We start from the raw sequence: 24457 nt of genomic DNA on the forward strand, positions 1-24457 counted from the left end.
GAAACTCCTCTCCCTTTCCCGCTGTTTTGACAGGCAGCCGACACCACCTCTCTCCTCGCTGTTTCTCACTCTGAAACTCCGCACCCTTTCCCGCTGTTTCTCACTCTGAAACTCCTCTCTTTTTCCCGCTGTTCCTCACTCTGAAACGCCTCTCTTTTTCCCGCTGTTCCTCACTCTGAAACTCCTCTCCTTTTCCCGCTGTTTCACACTCTGAACCCCCTCTCTCTTTCCTGCTGTTTCTCACTCTGAAACTCCTCTCCTTTTCCCGCTGTTTCTCACTCTGAAACTCCGCTCCTTTTCCCGCTGTTCCTCACACTGAAACTCCTCTCCTTTTCCCGCTGTTTCACACTCTGAAACTCCGCCCCTTTTCCCACTGTTCCTCACTCTGAAACTCCTCTCCTTTTCCCGCTGTTCCTCACTCTGAAACTCCTCTCCCTTTTCCCGCTGTTTCACACTCTGAAACTCCTCTACTTTTCCCTCTGTTTCTCACTCTGAATCTCCTCCCCTTTTCCCGCTGTTTCTCACTCTGAAACTCCTCTCGTTTTTCCGCTGTTCCTCACTCTGAAACTCCTCTATTTTTCCCGCTGTTCCTCACTCTGAAACTACTGTCTTTTTCCCGCTGTTCCTCACTCTGGCACTCCTCTACTTTTCCCTCTGTGTCTCACTCTGAAACTCCTCTACTTTTCCCTCTGTTTCTCAGTCTGAAACGCCTCTCCTTTTCCTGCTCTCTGTCACTTTGAAACTCCTCTCCCTTTCCCGCTGTTTTAACAGGCAGCCGACACCACCTCTCTCCTCGCTGTTCCTCACTCTGAAACTCCGCACCCTTTCCCGCTGTTTCTCACTCTGAAACTCCTCTCCTTTTCCCGCTGTGTCTCACTCTGAAACTCCTCTCCCTTTTCCCACTGTTCCTCACTCTGAAACTCCGCTCTATTTCCCGCTGTTCCTCACTCTGAAACTCCTCTCCCTTTTCCCGCTGTGTCTCACTCTGAAACTCCTCTCCATTTCCAACTGTTTGTCACTCTGAAACTCCTCTCCCTTTTCCCACTGTTCCTCACTCTGAAACTCCGCTCTATTTCCCGCTGTTCCTCACTCTGAAACTCCTCTCCCTTTTCCCGCTGTGTCTCACTCTGAAACTCCTCTCCATTTCCAACTGTGTCTCACTCTGAAACTCCTCTCCATTTCCCACTGTTTGTCACTCTGAAACTCCTCTCCTTTTCCTGCTGTTTCACACTCTGAAACCCCTCTCTCTTTCCTGCTGTTTCTCACTCTGAAACTCCTCTCCTTTTCCCGCTGTTTCACACTCTGAAACCCCTCTCTCTTTCCTGCTGTTTCTCACTCTGAAACTCCTCTCCTTTTCCCGCTGTTTCTCACTCTGAATCTCCTCTCCCTGTCCCGCTGTTTTAACTGGCCGACGAGTCCACCTCTCTCCCCGCTGTTTCTCACATTATGACTGTGTTATACAAGGGATGACAAAATCATCAAAGGTAGTGAGTAAAGGATCAACACTTTGTTAATGGGACTGAGTGGTATGGACACTTACCAAGAACATAGGCAGCCACATAGTTTGAGATTTGTCCAATACCGATAAGGAAATTAACCAGGCAGAATATTTCCCAGTTTGGTGACAATACTTGAAGCATATTAAACCCAGTCTGTACAGCCATGGTCCCAAACAGAATTGCCTTTCTTCCAAACCTGCAAAGCAAAATCAACCAATATTTCAAATACTGTCAGTATTACACATTTACTGACAAAGATGCACATTAATTATTGCATGTAGTTGGAAACACATGCCGTACATACACATATATACTTGAGCAGCCGTTCTTAATCTTTTCCTTTATGCGGACCATAGATAGTCATGAAAAGCCATTGTGGACCACAGCATACACAAGCTGTTTCAAACATTTTTTTTTACATAGCTTACTGCCAATGGGAGTCAAACGTCTATATTAACAGATATTAAAATCACAGCTATTTCTTATGATGTACACTTGCAAATACATTGCAGTATTTACACAAGCATGTTTCTGAAGCAAATTACATTGTTTATAATAATGCCACATTGATTATGATACATATGAGGTGCACTTAACTTTGTTTTTCCCATCATCCCACAGACCATCTGCAGTACTCTCACGGACCTGGACCACAGTATTGGAGTATATGCTAGATATATATTCCCACAAGTGCCAAACGAAACACAGATCATCAATACTTAGATTTACATAAAACTATACTGGGGCTGAAAAGCCAAGATGGAACAACACACTCATGATATAATTTTAATGAGGACGTACTGGAAACAAAACTAGAAATTAAGTTGGTGTTCAGATATTCAGGGTCTTCCTACCTCTGGCACTCTGAGATGTATTGATCAGGGAGTCGTAACTTCAGCCTGGTCCAAAGAAAATTCAATTCGGAGTGAGACTGGGGGGTTGGTTATCCTGGGTCATGAATCTCCTCAATTCTATCTCTGAGACTCCATGTAGAGTCAGCAAAGCTACCTTTGATGATATTAGGTCTACCTATCTGTCAACAGTGGAGGTGGGCCCCATTGGTTTCCAGCCTGTACCCAGAAGAAAATAATTTCAAATTAAAAGCTATGATACATGAGGTATCACTCTAGAAACCTGAACATGTGTGTGTTTTAGCATGCCCATCTCCTTCTAGCACCCTGCTATTCTCCGATCAGATACTTGTCTTCTTGCCACTTGGTGGTCTGGGGTGCCCTCGATAAGCACCAATAGCATGGGCACAGATAATAAAGGGATTGCACTCTCGTCATGCAAACATTGACAAAAGCAGCGATGGATGTTTTGAATAAGTGCTACTTGGCAATTACAGTAGGGTACACATCCTCACTAATTTTCAATGTTTTTCCAAGGGTTTTATTTTTAGACAAATATGTTGAGCGGACGATCTTACCCAGCCTGCTTCTGATGACCTCTCCATTATAGCTGGCAGGGTCCATCCAATTTAATGTTTACCACACGGGGCATTGAGGAATATCTGACTACACTGCACACAGCAAAGATTATGGGATGGGACAATGTCCTGGTTGTAATGCTGACGATCCATGCACCAATGTCAGTGGATCCCCAAACTAATCTGTTTCTGCACAGCTGTGGCATTGTATCTGCCCAACAATGAAAAGAATGATGTTAATGTTGCAGCAGAGGAATTGTGTGCAGAGATACATTGGATTGGGAACATATTGACAAATACTAAATAGATTAGATCAAAGTTAGTCAGTCGCATGGTCCGGATAGAATGCATCTCATGTTACTTGGAGAGAAGAAGCTCTGACAATTTTTCAATCCTCCTATACTTCGGAATAGTTCTGTAAAAATGAAGGGTTAAAAACATTTTATTCCTGTTAAAAATAAAAGGAAAGGCTTCCGGTGGCGGCTCTGAAGGAGTAGGCCGCACATTTGGTGGCTCCCTCTCGGGTCGGACCTTTGTCCCCGATTTTTTGTCGGATTTGATTCGGAAAATTGATGGTGGAGGCAATTGTGAAGAGGAATCCTACATCAGTGCCTGGAGAAGCAGACCAGAACTGCTCGCAAAGGAAGAAATAGGCGAACAGAGAAGGCTTGGGCTGAGGCTGCAGCGGGAGAAAGTATGGCGGACAACCGGGATCCTGGCTCAACGACCCAGTGATTGATGCAATTCATACAGGAGGGCTTTGCCAAGCAGAAACAGGAATGCTTGGACCCGATTAAGGAATTGATTGCACAGCTGGAACTTAGACTGAATGTTCAAGACCGGGCGATCCAGAAAGTGGGGAAGGCACTGACTGAGCAGGAGGAACATCAAACAGCAGTGGAGTTGGAGGTGGAAATGCTGAGAGACCAGCAGAAATGGCTCCTGGAGAAGGTGGAGGACCTAGAGAATAGGTCCCGCCAGCAGAACTTGAGAATACTTGATCTTCCAGAGGGGTCCGAAGGAGCGGACGCTGGGACATACATAAGCGGGCAATGTTCGAGAAGTTACTGGGGGATGGAACGTTCTCCCGACCCTTGGAGCTGGACAGGGCTCATAGAGCGCTCGCAAGTAAATCGCATGTGGGGGACCCCCCGAGGGCAATGGTGGTGAGATTCCACGGGTACCTGAGCAAGTATTTTACAGTGGGCCAGGCAGACACGGAGCTGTAAGTGGGAGAACAGCATCCTGCGTATATACTAGGATCTGAGTGCGAATGTGGGCAGGAGAAGAGCAGGGTTCAACCAGATAAAGTCGACCCTTTTCAAGAAAAAGGTTAAGTTTGGACTGCTGTATCCAGCCCGCCTTTGGGTCATGTATGAGGAGCAACATTTTTACTTTGAGTCGCCCGAGGAAGCGATGGACTTCACCAGAAGGAAAGGGCTGGTGGCGGACTGAGGTCATTGAACTTTGCTGCAGCGCTCATGTTAAAAAAGTTTCTTGTTTTTTGGACATTATTTATAATGCCTTCTGTATTGATTTAGGGCTTGCAGCAGAGCTGTGTGACTTAAAGTTTGCATTTGCACTGATGGGGTATGGAGGTGTGAATGTTAGATGTTTGATTTTTTTTGTGTTTCTTTCGGGCAATTGTGTTGGGATTGTTTTTCTTTTGCATATGTGTGTCCGAGCAAGGGGGAGGGGGGGAGGGAACAATAGTTGGGAAAATGTCTGGCGCCATGGGTGGGGGTCACCAAGCTAGCTGGGCAGGCTAGCTCACGGAAGCGCAGTGGGGGGTGAGCAGATGTTATGCTTGTTGAAGGGGGTGGTTTGCATAGTGCTGTTACTAGGGGCGGGGGAAATGTTCTGCCCACAGGGGAGGGACTTTTGCTGTGGGACAAAAAGGAAGTCGGGGGCGGAGGCTGCCTAGGGGCGGGCCTACGGATGCGTGGGGCATGGGCTGGAGATTGGCCCAAAAAGGTGATGGCTGATTGGCGAAGGTGGGGGCGAGAAGCCCCCCCAAACAGGCTGATCACATGTAACGTAAGAGGGCTAAATGGGCCGGTTAAGAGGGCACGCGTGTTCGCGCATTTGAGGGGAGTGAAGGCGGACGTGGCAATGTTACAGGAGACGCACCTTAGAGTAACTGAGCAGATTAGATTAAGGAAGGGATGGGTCGGACAGGTTTTTCACTCGGGGCTGGATTCTAAGTCTAGAGAGGTCGAGATCCTGATTAACAAGCGAGTGTCATTCGAGGCGGGAAGAATAGTTGCAGATGTGAGAGGCCGTTACACTGTGGTTAGTGGGAAGCTGGCGGGGCTGCCGGTGGTACTCGTGAATGTGTACGCGCCAAATTGGGATGACGCGGAGTTCAAAAAGAGGATTTTGGGGAAGATCCCGGACCTGCATTCGCACAAGTTGGTCATGGGGGGGGGACGACGGGACTTTAACGCAGTCATTGACCCAGGGCTAGACTGGTAGACTGGTCGAGCTCAAGGACAGGCAGGGTGTCAGCAATGGCAAAGGAGCTAAAGGGGTTTATGGAGCAAATGGGTGAGATGGACCCATGGAGATTTGGGCGGACGAGAGTGAAGGAGTTCTCCTTCTACTCACATGTGCATAAAATGTACTCCCGGATTGACTTTTTTTATCCTGAACAGGGCTTTACTGAAGGGGGTAGTGGACACTGGGTATTCAGCGATCACGATTTTGGATGTGATTGCTGAATGTGATCATGATGCTCCCAGAGGGTAGGGACATGGAGGTAGTGGTCGCAATGGGCGCAGAGAAGGCATTTGATCGGGTGGCATGGGAATATCTGTGGGAGGTAATGGGGCGGTTTGGATTTGGATGGGGCTTTATCGACTGGGTCAGACTGCTGTATCAGGCTCCCGTGGCGAACGTACGGACAAAGTTAACATCGGTCTATTTTAGGCTGCACCAGGGGACGAGGCAGGGAAGCCCCCTCTCCCGACTGCTGTTTGTGCTGGCCATAGAGCCGCTGGCCGGTTTTCGGGTTATAAATTGGATATGGGGAAAAGTGAGATGTTCGCGATCCAGGCAAGGGGGCAGGAGAGGCGATTGGGGAGCTGCCGTTTAGAGTGGTAGGGGAAGCTTTCGGTACCTCGGCATCCAGGTGGCGCAGGAATGGGAATGGCTACACAAGTTAAATCTGGCCCGACTAGTAGACCAAATGAAGGAAGATTACCGAAGGTGGGACACGCTCCCATTGTCACTAGCTGGGAGGGTGCAGACAGTGAAAATAACGGTCCTCCCGTGATTCCTGTTTGTGTTTCAGTGTCTCCCCATCTTTATTCCACGGTCCTTCTTTAAACGGGTCAATAAGGTGATCACTGGCTTTGTATGGGTCGGTAAGACCCCGCGAGTAAAAAAGGGGATGCTGGAGCGGAGCCGGGGGGGAGGGCGGGCTGGCGCTGCTGAACTTTAGTAATTATTGTTGGGCGGTGAATATAGCCATGATTAGGAAGTGGGTGGTGGTGGTGGTGGTGGTGGTGGGGGTGTGGGGGGCGTGGGAGCGAAAGGAGGCGGCATCATACAAGGGCACTTGTTTGGGGGCATTGGTAACGGCACCTCTGCCGTTCCTGCCGGCACAGTAATCCACCAGCCCTGTGGTGGTAGGGGTTCTGAGAGTCTGGGGGCAATGGAGGAGACATGAGGGAGCGGAGGAAGCATCGGTTTTGTCTCCAATCTGCAATAATCACCGGTTTTCCCCGGGGAGGTTAGCTGGAGGGTCCGGAGATGGCAGAGAGAAGGGATCGAGAGGATGGGAGATATGTTTATAGAGGGGAGCTTTTCCAGCCTGAGGGAGTTGGAGGAGAAATTTGAGAGGAGAGATAGAGGATGGTCTTTGGGTGGACGCGTTGAGTAGAATCAACTTGTCCACAACATGTGCCAGGTTCAACCTGATACAGTTTAAGGTCGTTCACCGGGCCCACATGACAGTGGCCCGGATGGGCAGGTTCTTTGGGGTAGAAGATAGGTGCACAAGGTGTGCGGGAGGGCCAGCGAACCATGTCCATATGTTCCGGGCATGCCCGAAGCTTAGGGAATTCTGGCAGGGGTTTGCGGATGTCATGTCCAAGGTGTTAAAAACAAGGGTGGCACCGAGGCCAGAGGTGGCGATTTTCGGAGTGTCGGAAGACCTGGGAATCCAGGAGGAGAAAGAGGCAGACGTTCTGGCCTTTGCTTCCCTGGTAGCCCAGAGACGGATACTATTAGCTTGGAGGGACTCAAAGCCCCCGAAGTCGGAGACCTGGCTAACTGACATGGCGAGCTTTCTCTCTTTGGAGAAAATCAAGTTTGCCTTGAGAGGGTCAATGTTAGGGTCCGTCCGGAGGTGACAGCCGTTGGTCGACTTCTTTGGGGAAAATTAACCGTCAGCAGAAGAGGGGGCAGTTGGGGTTTAGTTTAGTTTAGAGTAGCATGTTCGTAAAGGTGGGACCTGTGAGGGAGGAAGACGGACTTTGCACTATGTTTATATTTGTATGTACATTGATTCTTCTGTTGTTGTCATAAACCCATAAATACCTCAATAAAATGTTTATTAAAAAAAAAGAAAAAAAAGGAAATGACTAAACCTTGTAACTATAGGCCAGCCATCTAATGGGTGGGAAAACTATAAAGGCTATTGTCAAAGACAAAATTAATTCACACTTGGGGAAATACGAGTTAATAAGAGGATTTAGAGCAAGGATTTGTTGAAGTCAAATTGTGGCTGGCGAGACTGATTCAGTTATTTGCTCAAGCAACAGGGAGAAGTGATGAAGGTAGTGCAGCTGATCCTGTATGTATGGACATACAAAAGGAACATAATGAAGCTGTGCAGAACAGACTTATTTGGAAAACAGAAGCGCATGGCATTAAAGAAATGATGATAACTTGAATACAAAGTAGGCTAAGGGTTAGGAGATACGTGTAATGGTTAATGGATGTTTTTCTGACTGGAAGAAAATATGCAGTGGAGCTTCCCAATGGTCAGTTATTAGGAAATTATTTTTCCTTTTTTATATAAATGACCTGGACTTGGATATGGGAGTATATTTTTGAAGTTGGCGGATAATACAAAACTTTGCAATGTAATAGAAAGTGATCAATACAGTTGCAGACTTCAAGAGGACATAGACAGACTGTGAAATGGACAGATTCAAGGCCAATGCATTTTGATGTGGATAAATAGGAAATCATGTACTTTGGGAGAAGCAATGTGGGAGAGCAACATAATATAGCTTATATTATGCTGGGGGAGGAAGGAGGAATAAAAGAACAGGGTGCACATTTATTAATCTTAGAAGTTAGAAGGACAAATTGATAAGATGGTTAAGAAACTGTATGGGATACTTGCCTTTATAAATGGAGGCATTTGAATAAAAAAAGGAAATAATGCTAAACCACTACAAATCACTGGTTGGTTATAAATACACTACTGTGCACCATTCTGGGCACCAGACTTTAGGAAGGATGTCAAGATCCACAAACTTACAGAGCAGGTTTTATCAGCATGTTATGAAGCATGAGTCAGTTCAGTTATGTGGAGAGATGGGAGGATCAGTGATTGCTTGCCTCAAAAAAGAAGTGTTTTAAGGAGAAGCCTAATAGAAGTATTCAAAACTATGGGAACTTTGATCTAGCAAGTGGAGAGAAACTATGGGATAAGGGCAGGGTGGGGGGCTGTGGCCTAGTGGAGACAAGGAGGGCAATGTGGAAAGAGGGTTGTGCAAGGGCTCATGATGGCACACAGAGGGGCAAGGAGATGGATGAAGAAGTTGAAGGAGGGAAGGCAGAGGAATCACCAAGGGGAGGGAAGGTTGACCCCGATAAGGCTGCATGAAAAGCTCACAAATAGGGGGTCAAAGGGATACCACATTGTTTATTGGCGGGATGAATGAAGATTCCAGATGAGGCGGGTAAAAAACCAAATAGGGCATGAGCGCCTCACAAGTGATGGGCTTGGGGGAGGGGTGGTTTAAACTGTTCCTTTATTCAACCTCACTCGTCTGATGACCAGAGAAGTATGGGATCTCATGACAGGGAGGGAAGCAGACACCCGGTGTGGGGATTCGTCATGGCTTGACCAGGTGGGAGGAGCAGGGGGCAGATGTTAGGGCATGGGGTGGTCAATATGGCACACTAATGGAGGTGCCACCCCTGCCACCTTTCCTGCCAGAGGTCTGAGCTGGGCTGCTGAGCTTCCTTTCCCATTCCTAAACTCCTTCTGTTGGCCTCAAAGTAGAAGCCGGGGCAGGAAGCAACACAAGTGGTCATCAATTGGCCCACTCCCATCTCTGCCTCCACCCCCCCATGAAATTATGACAGGGCCAAGACCAGGTGGGAGGGCGATGGGAAGGTAACCTACACAATTTGACAGGCCCTCTGTACAAACCTGCCAGTTGAGCCCTGCAAACGTCTGCCCATATAAATAAAAATTGTTATGCTTAAATACAAATTATTATGATGTGGAGCTGGACTAGCGTGAACACAATAAGAAGTCTTACAACACCAGGTTAAAGTCCAACAGGTTTGTTTCGAATCACTAGCTTTCGGAGCGCAGCTCCTTCCTCAGGTGAAAATATTATGCAATGTGACGTAGTGTCACAAGGATTATAGTAGATTGGATTTGTCTATTGGCACATGTACTGGGGTACAGTGAAAAGTATTGTTCTGCGTGCAACTCAGACAGATCATTTCGTAGGTGAAAAATAAGTACATAATAGGGCAAACCAAGGTGGTGACTGACCACTACCTTAAGGGCAATAAATGCTGGCCTTGCCCAACAGAGTTAGGATTCAAGGGAGAGTTCAGTGGCAGCATTTGGACCACTTCAAGAAGTGGGAGCCCCCGATACATCCCCTCCATGCCAGGAACCAACCCTCAGCTCAGGGACCCAGCCGTCTATATCCCAACACCGGGATCAGCAGGATGAGGATGACTCCGGCTCGGAAATGGACACAAAAGTATCCATGCAGGCGGAAGTGGTTGTGTCTGGGAATGAGATCCCAGCAATCATGCTTCGGAGGTCGGCCAGAAAAAGGAAGTCGACAAACCGCTATACACTGGCCGACCCAGTACTGCCACAAGCTGAAACAGAGCCTCGGGTGAAGCGGCACAGAAGATCCCCACCATTGGTGGCTGAAGGGGAACTTTACGACTTTGGGGGAGAGGCGTCGTAACCCCCACGAGGACCACGGGGAAATCATTGTTGATCTCCCCATGGGACCTGTAGAGTATGAACTTCCCAGGTAGGAGGCAAAGGCCACCCAGCTGGAGCATGTTAGACCTACATAAAGAGCCGGCCCAAACAGGACTCGGAGCTGTTGGCTATGCTAGCAAGGACTGGATTGGGAGAGAGTTACTGCTGTGGGCAGAGTATTGTTCCATTAACGCTGGCTTCCTCAGTTACTAAACTGACCAACTAAATTTGTCCTTTTGTGTTGGGTACTCTGCTACACAGATGAACCAACACGGTTGCGAATGGTACAATGCAGTGTTACTTCAAACATCTATTTACACTGGTCAACTGTTTACTGAGGCTCGATCGTGACCCTTGATTCTGTGGACCTATTCCTAATTCTATCTTGTAGTGGCACTCAGCACATGGTGGATGTCTGAGTGGCTAGTAATGAGCTCTGTGCCCTGAGCCGTCTCCTGCTCGAGTGCCCAGGAAGTGTTGTGTTCCCTGTTTTGTACTGTGTATGCTCTTGCCTGTGATTGGCTATCGTGTTGTGTGTGTGTTGATTGGTCCGTTGATCTGTCCATCAGTATGTATGTATGTATGTGCTATGATGTTCACCTGGATATCATGACACTTTGGTTCTCCACGAGGACACAAATAACATAGCAAAAATGTTGGGGAGGAAGTGAAGGAAATCAGTATTAGTAGTGAAATGATGTTGGGGAAATTGATGGGATTGAAGGCTAATAAATCCCAACGGCCTGTATTTTCTAAGAAAGTGGCCCTGGACATAGTTAAGGCATTGGTGGTCACCTTCCAAGATTCTATAGACTCTGGAATAGTTTGTACAGATTGGAGGGTAGCTAATGTAACCCCGCTATTTAAAAATGGAGGTGTAAGGGTTAAGGGCCTTTTCTGTTGATTCCCTTATTACCCATTTCTTGGGAGATGTTTAGTTTACGTATATCTTTCAGTTGAGCAGAGGAACTGAGGACCTCAAAAGTGCAAGATAATATACTGTGCTAGCCTTTGGACAGCAGAACGTCGACTTTTGGCATCCCAGAGATCAGTGGGACTTGGTTTGATTGGTTGGCTGGTGGCTAATGAATTGCTGGCAAGCGGGGATTGGATCCTAGTGGGATCTGGGACACAGGAGTAGCCAGTCTCCACTCTCACTCTAGAAATGCTGCCTATCTGCTGACTTTCTAAACCTGCAGAGAAATCTTGAGACCTGATTGAATCTGGAGTGAAAATCATTGCAGACTGAAAGATGAAATTTCAAACTGAAAGCCTAGAGTGAAGGAAAGTGTGCTAGAGGACAACCATTTGTAACAAAGACTCTTGGGCGGAATTCTCCGACCTCCCGCCGGGTGGAGAATTGGTGCGGCGCCGTGCGAATCGCGCCACGCCACCCGGACGCAATTCACCGCTGTGCAGAGAATCGGCGCGGTGCCAGTCAGGGTATGCGCCGACTCTCTGGCCCAGGCCGGCGCGCCGATTCTCCGGCCCAGATAGGCTTGAGCGGCCGTCATCAAAAAGCCGAGTCCCGCCAACGCCGTTCTAACATCCTCCGAGCCGGCGGGACTTCGGCGTTGAAGGGTCCCGGGGTGGCCTGTGGGGGGGGCGAGGGGGGTCCGACCCCGGGGAGGGCCTCAATAGTAGCCTGGCCCGCGATCGGGGCCTACCGATCGGCGGGCCTGTCTCTCTGCCCCCCCGGCCTCCTTTCCTCCACACTGGTCATGTAGCCCTGCGCCATTTGGCGTTGGGGCCGGAGTGGGGAAGAAGGCCATTGCGCATGCGCTAGTTGGCGCTGGCCCAACTGCGCATGCGCGGACCCTGTGGCACTGGGTTCAGGCCGGGCTTGGCAGCTGGAGCGGCATGGGCCGCTCCCGCACCATCCTAGTCCCCTGTAGGCCGCAGAATGGGGTCCCGGAACGGGCGCCGACGCCGGAGTAAAACACTCCTGTTTTTACTCCGGCGTCGGCACTTAGCTGCCTGATGGGAGAATCCCGCCCCTTATCTTTTTACTTATTATTTTTACACCCCTCTGCACCTCTCCATGTATATTGGAGAGAGTTAGAGGGGGGGTTAGGAAATTGATAATAATTAATCAGTTGTATTTGCTGCATATTTAATAGTTATTGTTATCAATAAAATTAATTGCGTTTCAATTTACAAACCTGGCCAAGGGCCAAAGACTTTGGGTGTTGTGTTGCGACTCTGGATCAAGTGGGGCTGGAATTGATCACGCACTAGCCCAGGGGGTCGTAACAGAGGTAAAGAGAAAGCAGGAAACTATAGAACCATCAGCCTGACATTAGTAGTGGGGCATATTCCAGAGTCCATTATCAAACTTTTTATAGCAGAGCACTTGGAAAACAGTGGTGGAATTGGACAGAGTCAGCATGGATTTATGAAGGGGAAATAATGCTTGACAAATCTATTGGGATTCTTCAAGTTGTAGCTGGTAGAGGTGATGAGAGGAAGCCAGTGGATGTGGTTTATATAAACTTTCAGAAGGCTTTCGACAAAGTCCCGCAAGAGATTAGCGTGTAAAATTAAAGCGCATGGGATTGGGGGATGGTATTTTCAAAAGGATAGAAAACTAGGAAACAAAGTGTCGGAACAGAGGGGTCTTTTTTCGAATGGCATACAGTGACCAGTAGGGTAACTCAGGGATTAATGCTAGGACCCCAGCTATCACGATATACATATTAATGATTTAGTTGAGGGAACTAAATCTCCAAATTTGCACAAAGCTGGGTTGAAGGGTGAGCTGTGAGGAGGATGCAGAGATACTTCAGTGTGATTTGGACAAGTTGAGTGAGTGGGGAAATGCAGTATAATGTGGCTAAATGTTGGGATTATCCACTTTGATAGCAAAACATGAAGGCAGATTATTTTGTTATCTGAATGGCTATAAATTAAGGGACGGGAATGTGCAACAAGACCTGGGTGTCCTCGTACACCAGCCGCTGAAGGTAAGCAATGCAGGTGCAGCAGGCAGTTAAGATGGTAAATGGTATGCTGGCATTCATAGTGAGAGGATTTGAGTACAGGAACAGGGATGTCTTCCTGCAATTATACAGGGCCTTCCGGAGGCCATACCTGGAATATTGTGTGCATTTTTGATCTTCTTATCTGAGGAAGGATGTTCGTTCTGTAGGGGGACTGCAGAAAAGGTGTACAGAACTGATAACTGGGATGGTAGGAATGATGTACAAGGAAATTGACTCAGCTGGATCTTATTCACTGAAATTCAGAAGAATGAGTGGTGGGGGTGGGGGTGGGGGGCCGTGTGGGATTCACATAGAAACTAATAAAATTCCAACAGGACTAGACAGGGTAGGTGCAGGAAGGATGCTCCTGATGGTGGGGGCGTCCAGAATCAGGGGTCACAGTCTGAAGACATGAGAAAGTGGTGAGCCTACGGAATTCCCCATCATAGGAATTAGTTGAGGCCAAAACATTGCATGTTTTGTTGGGACTATGGGGATCAAAGATAGGGGGGAAAGTAAGTTTGGGTTACTGAGTTGGATGATCAGCCATAATCATAGGCTAAATGGTCCTGCTCCTATTTTGAATGTTTTATTTGTTCATAAGATGTTGACATTGCTGGCTAGGCCAGCATTTTTTACCCATCCCTAATTGCTGTTGAAAAGGTGGTGGTGATCTGTTTTCTTGAATCACTGCATTCCCTTTGGTGTAGGTACGCCCACAGTGCTGTTAGGGAGGGAGTTCAAAGATTTTGACTCAGCAACAGTGAAGGAACAGCAATATGTTTCCAAGTTGTGTGAGACTTGGAGGGGAACTAGGTGGTGTCCCCATGTATCTGCTGCCCTTGTCCTTCTAGCTGGTAGAATTGGCAGGTTTGGATGGTGCTCTCAAAGGATCCTTGATGAATTGCTGCAGTTTATCTTGTAGCTAGTACAGATCCACTGCACTATGTCGGTGGGAGTGAATCTTTAAGGTGGTTGAGGTACCCTCAATAATGACGCTTAGAGATTAAACTGTAAAGAAGGCTTTATTAGACTAATAACTATGCTAGAGCTGGAGACGAGAGCTGACTGTTACACAGACCATGAGGCAGCCCTTTATGTATGGCTCCCAGATGGGTGGAGCCAGAGGCGGAGTCCCCAGGGTTCCAAATCCGGTCTTAAAGGGGACATCACCTTACATGATGATAAGGCAGTAATCGTTCATCACAGTGGTAGACTGGTAGAAGGGGTACCAATCAAGCATGACTGTTTTGCCCCAGGTGGTATTGAGCTTCTTGAGTGTTCTTGAAGCTGCACTCAGCCAGGCAAATGGAGAGTATTCCGTCACATGAACATTATAGATTGTGAACAAGGTTCGGTGAGTCAAGAGGCGAGTTCAACTCTTTTGTCCATGTTTGGACCAAGGGCATATTGAGATCAGGAACTGAGTGGCCTTGGCAGAAGATATCTTTCCCCAGCATGGAAGTACAGAATTAATAGGCAAACATTGATGTTTTTTTTAAAAACAATAAATAGTCTTTCTGACAAAGTTAAATAAAGGAAATATCTCACCCATCCGACAACACTCCAGAAATAAAGGAACCCGTCAGCACTCCCAGGAAGTATATTGACATAGAAAACGGCATTTTCCAGTCATTGGTACACACCAAATCCCACTAAAATGCAAAAAGAAATGAAAAGTTCCAAACACAAGTACTTGGGAAAAATTACAGGTAAGCAATTTTACTGCATTGGTCTAAGAATGCGCAAGCCACATCATGAGACTGGACAGAATCGTGATACCAGAAAAGCATATTCAGCTTAACGGTGGCACCATTCTGCATCTCAAGAAGTTGGGGGCTAAAGTTTGGGATCACCTGGTATTGACATTGGCACCAGGGCACATCCTGCCCTGTCAACCCTGCAAATTCCTTCTCACTTACATTTGGGGACTTCTGTCAATATTGGGAGATCTGTCCCCATACCAGTGGGTCACAGGAGGCTGAGAAACATGCAATTGTTTATTTTCTGGAGGTGATACAGTATTCCATCATTTTGCAGGCAAGGCCACTACATTTTCTCATCGTGATCATCAACTTCTGCTTTCCAAAAACACTTCACCCCAGAGTTAATCAGCACCACTCTTCGAAAAATGAAACAGAAGTTCATGTAATGTGACGTGATAGGGCATATTCGGGAACGTTAATGGGGGACATAAGATTCGGTGAGCATGACTGTTCTTTAAAACAGAGATGAGGAGGAATTTTTTCAGCCAGAGTGAGGTGAATCTGTGGAACTCTTAGCAGCAGAAGGCTGTGGAGGCCAAATCACTGACTGTCCTTAAGACAGAGAAAGATAGGTTCTTGATTATTAAGGGAATCAGGGGTTATGGGGAGAAGGTAGGAGAAAGGGGATGTGAAAAATATCAGTCATTATTGAATGGCGGAGCAGATTCGATGGGCCAAGTGGCCTAATTCTGCTCCTATGTCTTATAGTCTTATGGTTTTATGGAGGGTTTTAGATTCCTGTTTCGGACCGTTTCGGAGAAAGGTCAGTCACGTACAAGCGGGACTTGCGGGTGGGATTGGGAGTGTTGGGAGGAGTTTAAACTAGTTCAGCATGGGGAGGGGACACAGAGCATTAGTACAATAGTGAACCGAGACAAGAGGGAGTTCAGCCAAGTTGAATTCCAAGTGAGAAGGCGAAGCTAGATGGCCTCTACATTAATGCTAGGGGCATCATACACAAGACTGAGTGGTTATTATTTAAAAAGGGAGGTAGAGTGAAAACAGAGAATTACAGATCAGCAAGCCTGACGTTGGTAGTGGGGAAAATTCTAGAATCCATTATCAAACATTTTATAGTAGAGCACATGGAAAAGAGGGACAGGATCGGGCAGAGTCAGCATGAATTTACGAAAGGGAAATCTACTGGAATTCTTTGAGGATGTAACCAATAAGAGTTAATCAGGGGAGCCAGTGGATGTGGTTTATTTGGACTTTCAGAAGGCTTTCAAAAAAGTCCCACATGAGGGATTAGCATGTAAAATTAAAGCATATGGGATTAGGGGTAGTGTAATGAGATGGTTTGAAAACTAGTTGGCAGACAGGAAACAGAATGGGAATTAATGCGTCTTTTTCCAAATGGCAGCTAATGACTAGTGAAGTACCGCAGGGATCGGTGCTGGAACCCCAGCTATTCACAATATATATTAATGATTTAGTAGAGGGAACAAAACGTAATAGCTCCAGATTTGCAGATAACACAAAGTTGGATGGGAGAGTGAAATATTTTGATAATAACCTCTTGGGTAGCACCTTATCAAATGCTTTTTAAGATTCAGATACACTGATGTGCCATGCTTCCCCCTTATCCAGCTTGTTAGTGACAACATTAAAAAGTTCCAAAAGATTTGTCAAGAGAGGATTTTCCTTTCATAAGTTTGCACTGACTTTGATTAGTCACATTATGATTTCCGAAGTTTGGGTTTACCACATTCCTATTAATTTGTTGTCAACTTGCCTATAGTCCATCATTTTTTTATTTTCCCTCTTTCTTAATTAGCATTTCATAAATTCTTAAGATGTTCCCTTCCCATCTTTGGGAACTGCTCTAAAATTGAAGAAATCCAGCACATCCATTAATTTTGCTATTACCTTTTTCAAAATCCTAGGATACAGGTTGCCACTTAATTACAATAAGTTCTGCCCCTTCTTTACTTGTACTGATTTATTTTTTTAAGTTTGTCTCTTGCTAAACCCTTGTTTCTTGACTATTTGTTTAATGCCTCTGCTATTTTCTTATTTCCTTTAATAATTTCCCCTGCCTCTGCGTCAAATGGGCTCACATTTACTTTCATTGACTCTCCTGGTCTCATACCTTTGGAAACATTTACAATGTGTTTTCAATTTCTTGGCTGTTTTTGCTGAATTCTAAAATTGTCTCAATTCCCAGGCATTTTGGAAATATATAAACCTCTGAAGCACGACTGGCTGGGATTCTCCGTTGCAAGTCCACCTCGCTACTGCTGCCAGCGGAGGACAGAGAATCTGGCGCTCAGCCAGATCTCCATTCACTGCAGCTGGACTGGAAAATCCCACTGGCGTGAAGGAACGAAGAATCAAAGTCACTTTTAAATCTTCTTCTTTGACATGGTTAAGCTCTTTTTCTGTTTTATGTGCCTGAAACCCTGGTCTGTCTGTGGCCATATCTTTCATGTACTTTCCCTACCTTAGCCAACTCACAACTCAGACCTCTGTAACTTGCTTTGGTTAGATTGAAGACCCTAGTTTCATACTTTAAAAAAATTTCATCTGTTTGACGGCATTGGTCGCGTGTGACCTCATCCGTCAGGAACTCGGCGTGGCGGCTGTGGTCTCAGTCCAGCGCCGCCACTGTTGGGGGAGGGCCGACCTGTGGGCAGGGGGGACTTTGCTAGGGGCTGGGGGCACTGTTGGGGGGTGGTCCGGGGCACGTGAGCCGGCCAAAGGGGGGGGCACTATTTCGCAGGCCGTGTCCGCGAGCGGCTGGCGCCATGTTGCACAGCGGGCCACTGCAGGCCGCCGCAGTGCACATGCACGGCCACAGACCCGACAATTCTCTGAGCCGTATCAGCAGCTAGCGCAGGGTGCTCTGTGCTGCTTGTCTGCTAGCCCCCCATCAAACGGAGGATCAGTGGCCGTTGTACGCCATTTTTTTCTGTCGTAAAACGCAACCGTTCCCACGCCGGCGTGGGGACAAACCCTCAAAATCGGAGAATCCAACCCCGAAAAACAAGATCTCGCCGGTGCGATTCCGGTTTTACAGTTCTCGCGGATATTTGCACCCACATTGCTGTTTGCATCTGCGATGAACACAGGTGTAAAGACATCCCCAATATAACATTCTACAATGTTCTGGCCATTCCTCCCTAGTGGCATCTTTACTACAAAGTTATTAATTAACCCTTTTTCATTGCTCAATATTAGAACCAAATAGGCTGTTGCCTGGATGGTTCCGCAGCAGACTGATCTAGAACATTATCTTGTTTATGTTTCATGAACTCCCTTTGAAAGTATTACTGAAATTTGCACCATTTACTAATGAAAATGCACTTTTGTTAAAAGGGAAAGAAAGCAGAGGAGGAATAATTTTGTTTTACGCTTGCACCAGAACATGCCGGCAGTCATGCGCAAGCGCCAACTTGCGCCGGCTGGCGAAGGCCCTTCAGCGCCAGTTGGCGTGGCGCCAAGCCCTCCAGCGCCCGCCCAGCCCCTGAAAGTGCAGAGGATTCTGCAACTTCCGGACGGCTCAACGCCAGAGTAGTTTGTGCCGCTCTTGGTGCCGGTGCGGGCCGCCCAGCCAATTCTGGGAGAATCCTGGCCCATGGGCGGGGTTCTCCGACCCCCGCCGGGTTGCAGAATCGCCGGGGGACGGCGTGAATCCCGCCCTGCCACTCCGACGCTGGCTGCCGAATTCTCCAGTGCCCATTTTCAGGCGGGGGCAGGGATCACGTCGCGCCAGTCGGGGGGCATTGGCAGCGGACCCCCCAGCAATTCTCTGGGCCCCGATGGGCCGAGTGGCCACCCGTTTTCGACCAGTCCCGCCGGTGTGAAATGGACATGGTCCATCCCGGTGGGACCTGGCTTGTCGGGCGTCCAGCGGGGTCTTCGGGGGGGATCCGGCCCCGGGGGGGGGCCCCCACAGTGGCCTGGCCGGCGATTGCGGGAGAATCCTGCCCCATATTTTTATCTTCTGGAATTCCTCTTTTTCCTACTTTAATTTCACATTCAATAGCTGCAGGAACAAACTGGTCATGATATACATCTGCTGAGTGAGCTTTACAATCAATATTGTAGGTCGGTCATCTTTTTGTTATTATTAACCTCAATGGTTCACTTTCGTTCTCAGCTACATCAGTTGGATAGTGGGCAGGTCAAGCAGAATGTGGATTATGTTGGTGAGTAAAGGCCTTGATCATTTTAATGGTCAGGTCTCACTTACATGAAACTGGTGTGCTGCCCACACAATTCCCAGCACCAAACATTAGCTTGCCATTTGTGGGAAGCAAATCAGCTGAGGACCTTTCATCATAATTGTCAGCCAGTAGTGGAAAACATCAAGGGGTGATTATCTCTTCTTGGTGATGATCATTGCCTATCACTTTGTGGTGCAAATGTTACTTGCCACTTGTCAGCCCTGAATATTGTACAGGTCTTGCTGTATACAGACATGGATTGCGTCAGTATATGGAGTCGTGAACGGGGCTAAACATGTTGATCAGCAAACATCCCCACTTCTGACCTGATGGAAGGAAAGTCATCGATGAAGATGGTCAGACCTAGGACACTATTAGGACGCTATCCTAAAGAATTCCTTGAGTAATATCCTGAACTGTGATGATGGACCACTAATAACCACAATCATCTTTCCTTTGTGCGAGGAATGACAACCAGTGGAATGTCCCCCAGTTTTGCTAAGGCTCCTTGATCAAATGCTGTCTTGAAGTGAAGGGCAGTCACTCTCACCACTGCAGTTCAGCTCTTTTGTCCATGTTTGAACCAAGGCTGTAATTAGGTCAGGAGTTGAGTGCCTCTGGCAGATCCCAAACTGAACGTCAGTGAGAAAAGTACTGATAGCATTGATATTTTTTATTCCAATTTTTAGCACTTTAACATTTTACAGAACAAAACAGACAAAAACATTACACCCCAAATACAATAAACCCTGCACCAACCACCACACCACCCCCCAACCCCCCACACCTTAACAGTTCATGGTAACTAGCTTTCTGGAATGCAAAATAAGCAAACCTCAAAATGCAAAATAAACAAACCCCATAATGCAAAATTAACAAACCTCATCTACTGTGGAACCCCTCATCTGCCCTTAGGGCACATTTCACCTTCAAGATGCAAGAACTCCATTAGATTCCCCAGCCACACTGAGGCACAGGGTGGAGAAGCTGACCTCCACTCCTATTGAACCCGCCTGCGAGTGATCAACGAGGCGAAGGCTAAAACATCTGTCCCTACTCCTGTCTGCAACTCAGGCAGGTCCGACAACCCAAATATGGCCCCAGGGGACCCGGCTCCAAATCTGCATGCAGGATCCCCAACATGGTGCTGAAAAATGACCCCCAAAATTTCTCCAACTTCAGACATGACCACACCATTTTCAAGTATCCTCTACCCCCTCAAATGCGCCTTGTGCACCATTTAAATTTTTTTTTTAGAGGACCCAATTAATTTTTTCCAATTAAGGGGTAATTTAGTGTGGCCAATCCACCTACCCTGCACATCTTTGGGTTGTGGGAACGAAACCCACGCTGACACGGGGAGAATGTTAAAACTCCACCTGGGACCTCAACGCCGTGAGGCAGCAGTGCTAACCACTGTACCACCATGCTGCCCTCTGTGCACCATTTTTAACTGTATCAACCCCAGCCTCACCCTCGAGGTTGAGGCATTCACCCTCCGCATCAACCCACACCACAGTCCTTCCTCCCACCTGGCCCTAACCCCCTCCACAATCCTTCCTCCCAGCTGGCCATAACCCCCGCCATAGACACTTAATCCTCCTCCAAAATCCACCCATAAATTGTTGAGACGACCCCACCCTCCAACCTCTTTACCGACAGCAGCTCCTCCAACAAAGAGGAGACAGACACTATTGGAAAGGTCAGAAAAACCTTTCTAGTGAAGTCCATCTCATGCACATACTGAAAAACTCTCCTCACGTGGAAACCCAAACTGCCCCTCAACTCCTCAAGCTTGCGGACCGCCTCTCTAAAAACAAATCCTTCATCTCCTTCACCCCTCTCTCTTCCCATCCCCGAAAACTTGCATCCATCCTCCCTTGCTCAAATCCATGATTCCTGCGATCGGCATCAGCCCCGCTCCCAACCTAAAGTGCTGCCGAAATTGTCTCCAAATCTTCAGACTTCCCGAATACTTCCCTGGGGCAAATGGAAGCAGTGCCATCGCCAGCCCCGGCAGCCCACAAGAACCCACCTCCATCCTCACCCATAACGCCTCTGCCTCCCTACTCCAGCCCCACACCTTCTTCACGGTTGCCGCCCAGTAATAATACAAGAGGTTCGGAGGCCCAACCCTGCGACTGCCAGCCCCTCTGTTTGCCAGCCTTCCCTGCCCAAAGACGAAACAAATCTGTCCATCCCCTTAAAAAATAACTTCAACAAAAAGACCGGCAGGCACTGAAATAAAAAGAAAAACTGCGGCAAAATGTTTGTTTTAACTGCCTGCGCCTGACCTGCCAGCAACAGGGGATGACTGTCCCACCTCAATAAATCCGCTTTCACCCTCTCAGCCAGACTCGTAAAGTTTAGCTAAAGTTCAGCTTACAGAGCCGTGCCCAATCCTGGATCACCTGCACCCCCAAATACCTGAAATGGGTTTCTGCCACCGAAAACGGCAACCCCCCTCTCCAACCCCCAGCCCAAGAGAAGACAACACAAAATACTTGTTTTCCCCCAAATTCAACTTATATCCTGAAAACGCCCCAAATCTCTTAAGCAGACCCATTGTCATGTGACTGTCCCTTTCATAAAGGTTTTGTTTTTACCACATGGCTTGTAGCACGGCTTCATTGATGTCATTTGTGCGTGGAGCTGGGCTGTAGCTGTGAGCTGAGTAATGGTTTTTGGGTTTCAGTTTCAGTTTGTTGGTTTGGACTGTAGGAGCGAAGCAGTGTTTCCCTGTTTTCTCTGTTTTTGTTTTAAAGCTGTTCCAGTGAATTGAAAGCACATTGGGTGTGGCAACCTGCCTTGGTACCTTTGAAGATAGAGTTGTTTTTTGGAAGGAGTTTTGAATCTGCTGGTTGGAGGCTGGACCAGAAGCTCAGGAAAAGGACCAGTCCCATTCAAGTGAAATTACAGTGCGCTGGGCCACGCCCTTGAAGGGGTTTTGCTTTATTGAATTGGAACAGCTACTAAGGGAGATTCATTAAAAGTTATATACATAGATTACTGTAGTTCTGTGTTTTTTCATGTTTGTAATTGAGAACAACTTCTTGCTATCTGTTTTATATATGTTAACTACATTCTTATGTGAACTTTTTTGGTAAAAACCCCTAAGAAGTCTGATGAATCACACCTGGAGTGAAGGGTCATGCGATCATCCTAGCCAAATGTAAAATAAATGTTATAGGTCAGGTGAGCTTCAAAATGCACTTTGGAGTTTCTCAGCCCAGCCCATTTCAGATTGGAGTAAAAGACTATATTTCGTGATGGCGTTGGTTTTGTATGGAAAGGACAAGAATTGCGGCGGTAGCTGAGCATTTAAAATTGCTTGAGAGTCAATCAGAGTCATTGGAAATGGCAAGAATTCAATTATAGATGAAACAGCTTGAACATGAAAAAGAATTAAAGCAGCTTGAATTCAAAATGAAGGAAAAAGAATGAGTAGCCTAGCAGAACAAAAAGCGAGAGAAAGAGAAAGGGGAAAAGAAAGGATTAGAGAGGAAAGGGAAAAACAAAAAGAGAGACTTTGAACTTCTGAAACTAGCCATGAAAAATGAATGTCAGTTAAAATGATCAGAGGTAAAGAGAAAAGTACAGTCTGAGGATAGTGATGAGGATAGTGAGAAAGAGCAAGAGCTTTGTAGTTGAAGGATTGGTGGGGATCTATTTAACTATGTCCAAGCATTGCCAAGGTTTGATGAGAAGGATGTAGAAGCCTTTTCATTTCATTTGAGAAGGTGGCTAAACAAATGAAATGGCCACAGGACATATGGGTATTATTGATTCAAACAAAATTGGTAGGTAGAGCTAGTGAAGCGTTTGCATCACCATCAGAAGAGGTATTTGGGAAGTATGAGGAGGCGAAAAAATCCATCTTGGGTGCATATGAACTAATGCCTGGAGCCTACAGACAAAGGTTTAGAAATTTAAGGAAAGAATCTGGTTAAACATACATAGAGTTTGAAAAGATCAAACAGAGTAATGCATATGAACTAATACCTGAAGCCTACAGACAAAGGTTTAGAAAGTTAAGGAAAGAACCTGGTCAAACATACATAGAGTTTGAAAGGATCAAACAGAGTAATTTTGATAGGTGGATAAGGGCTTTGAAAATAGACCAAACATCTGAAGGTCTTAGAGAAATTATAATTTTGGAGGAGTTTAAAAATTCAATTTCTGATGCAGTGAGAACTCATGTGGAAGAGCAGAGGGTTAAAACTGCGAGATTAGCAGCAGAAATGGCAGCTGACTATGAATTAGTTCATGGTTTAGCTCAGTGGCTAGACAGCTGGTTTGTTATGCAGAACAAGGCCAGCAGCGCGGGGTCAATTCCTGTACCAGCCTCCCCGAACAGGCGCCGGAATGTGGCGACTAGGGGCTTTTCACAGTAACTTCATACTTGTGACAAAAAAAGGTTATTAAATCAAAGTTTGGTTTCTGATATCAGTTTCAGCCTGTGAGGGATAGAAACTGGGAACATGAGAAATAGTCAAGTGGTAAAGGTAAAGGAGATCTGATGGGAGATAATAAGGATAGTGTACCTCAGATTAAAAAATAAATCTACGAGTGTGGAAGAGAAATTAAAAGTTTCAGATGTTTTTACTGTGATAAACTAGGCCATGTAAAATCACAGTGTTGGGATTTAAGAAAAGCACTTGGAAGACTGATGTGGTAAAACAAGATAAGCCAGTGGGGTTTGTTAAAGTGGTAAAGATAAGTCCAACTGAAGCAAAGGAGCTGCAAAAGAATGTACAGCCTGATCAAGAGGTGATTGATAAGGAGATGCAAGATCGCTTTAAGAATTTACTTGTGTGGGTAAAGTTTATTCAGGAGAAGTAGGTAAAGAAGTCAACATTTTATGAGATACGGGAGCAGGTCAATATTTGATGGTAAGAGAGGAGGAGTTCTGTAGTTTGGGAGGAATATTGCCAGAAAAGGTGGTAATATATGGAATTCAGGGTGAGAAGAGTAGTGCTCTGTTGTATAAGGTGAGGTTGGAGAGTACAGTGAAGAGTGGTAAAGTGGTAGTAGGAGTAATAGAGAAATTATCTTGTCCAGGAATACAGTTCATCTTCGGTAATGATACAGCTCGATCACAGGTGGGAGTGATGCCTACTGTGGTAGATAAGCCTGTGGAAAATCAAACAACTGAATTGTTGAATGACTAATATCCTAGTATTTTTCATAATTGTGTCGTAATAAGGTCACAAAGTCACAGGTTAAGACAAGAGAAGAAATCAAAGAGTGAAGATAAAATTGAAATGATTTTTGATCAGATGGCCGGAAAAGAACAAGAACAGGTGGAGGATGATGTGGATATTTTTTAGTTCAGGTAAGTTAATGGAGTTACAACAGAAAGAGATAGAAATAAAATGGATATATCAGAAAGCATACCTGGAAGAGGAATCT

General features: G+C 46.5%; 1 protein-coding gene across 2 annotated transcripts in view; it reads right to left on the reverse strand.

The window, feature by feature from the left end:
* LOC140427040 (organic cation/carnitine transporter 2-like) overlaps window positions 1-24457 on the reverse strand; it is a 284081-nt gene that overhangs the window by 246622 nt on the left and 13002 nt on the right. For both annotated transcript variants that reach the window (XM_072512472.1, XM_072512473.1), the window contains exons 2-3: window positions 14662-14765; window positions 1541-1695 (exon numbers count right to left, since the gene is read on the reverse strand). In XM_072512472.1, coding sequence (XP_072368573.1) covers window positions 1541-1695; window positions 14662-14765 — 259 coding nt within the window. The remainder of the gene's footprint in view (window positions 1-1540; window positions 1696-14661; window positions 14766-24457) is intronic.

Source organism: Scyliorhinus torazame, chromosome 7 (assembly GCF_047496885.1).
Source record: "Scyliorhinus torazame isolate Kashiwa2021f chromosome 7, sScyTor2.1, whole genome shotgun sequence".
Taxonomy (NCBI): domain Eukaryota; kingdom Metazoa; phylum Chordata; class Chondrichthyes; order Carcharhiniformes; family Scyliorhinidae; genus Scyliorhinus; species Scyliorhinus torazame.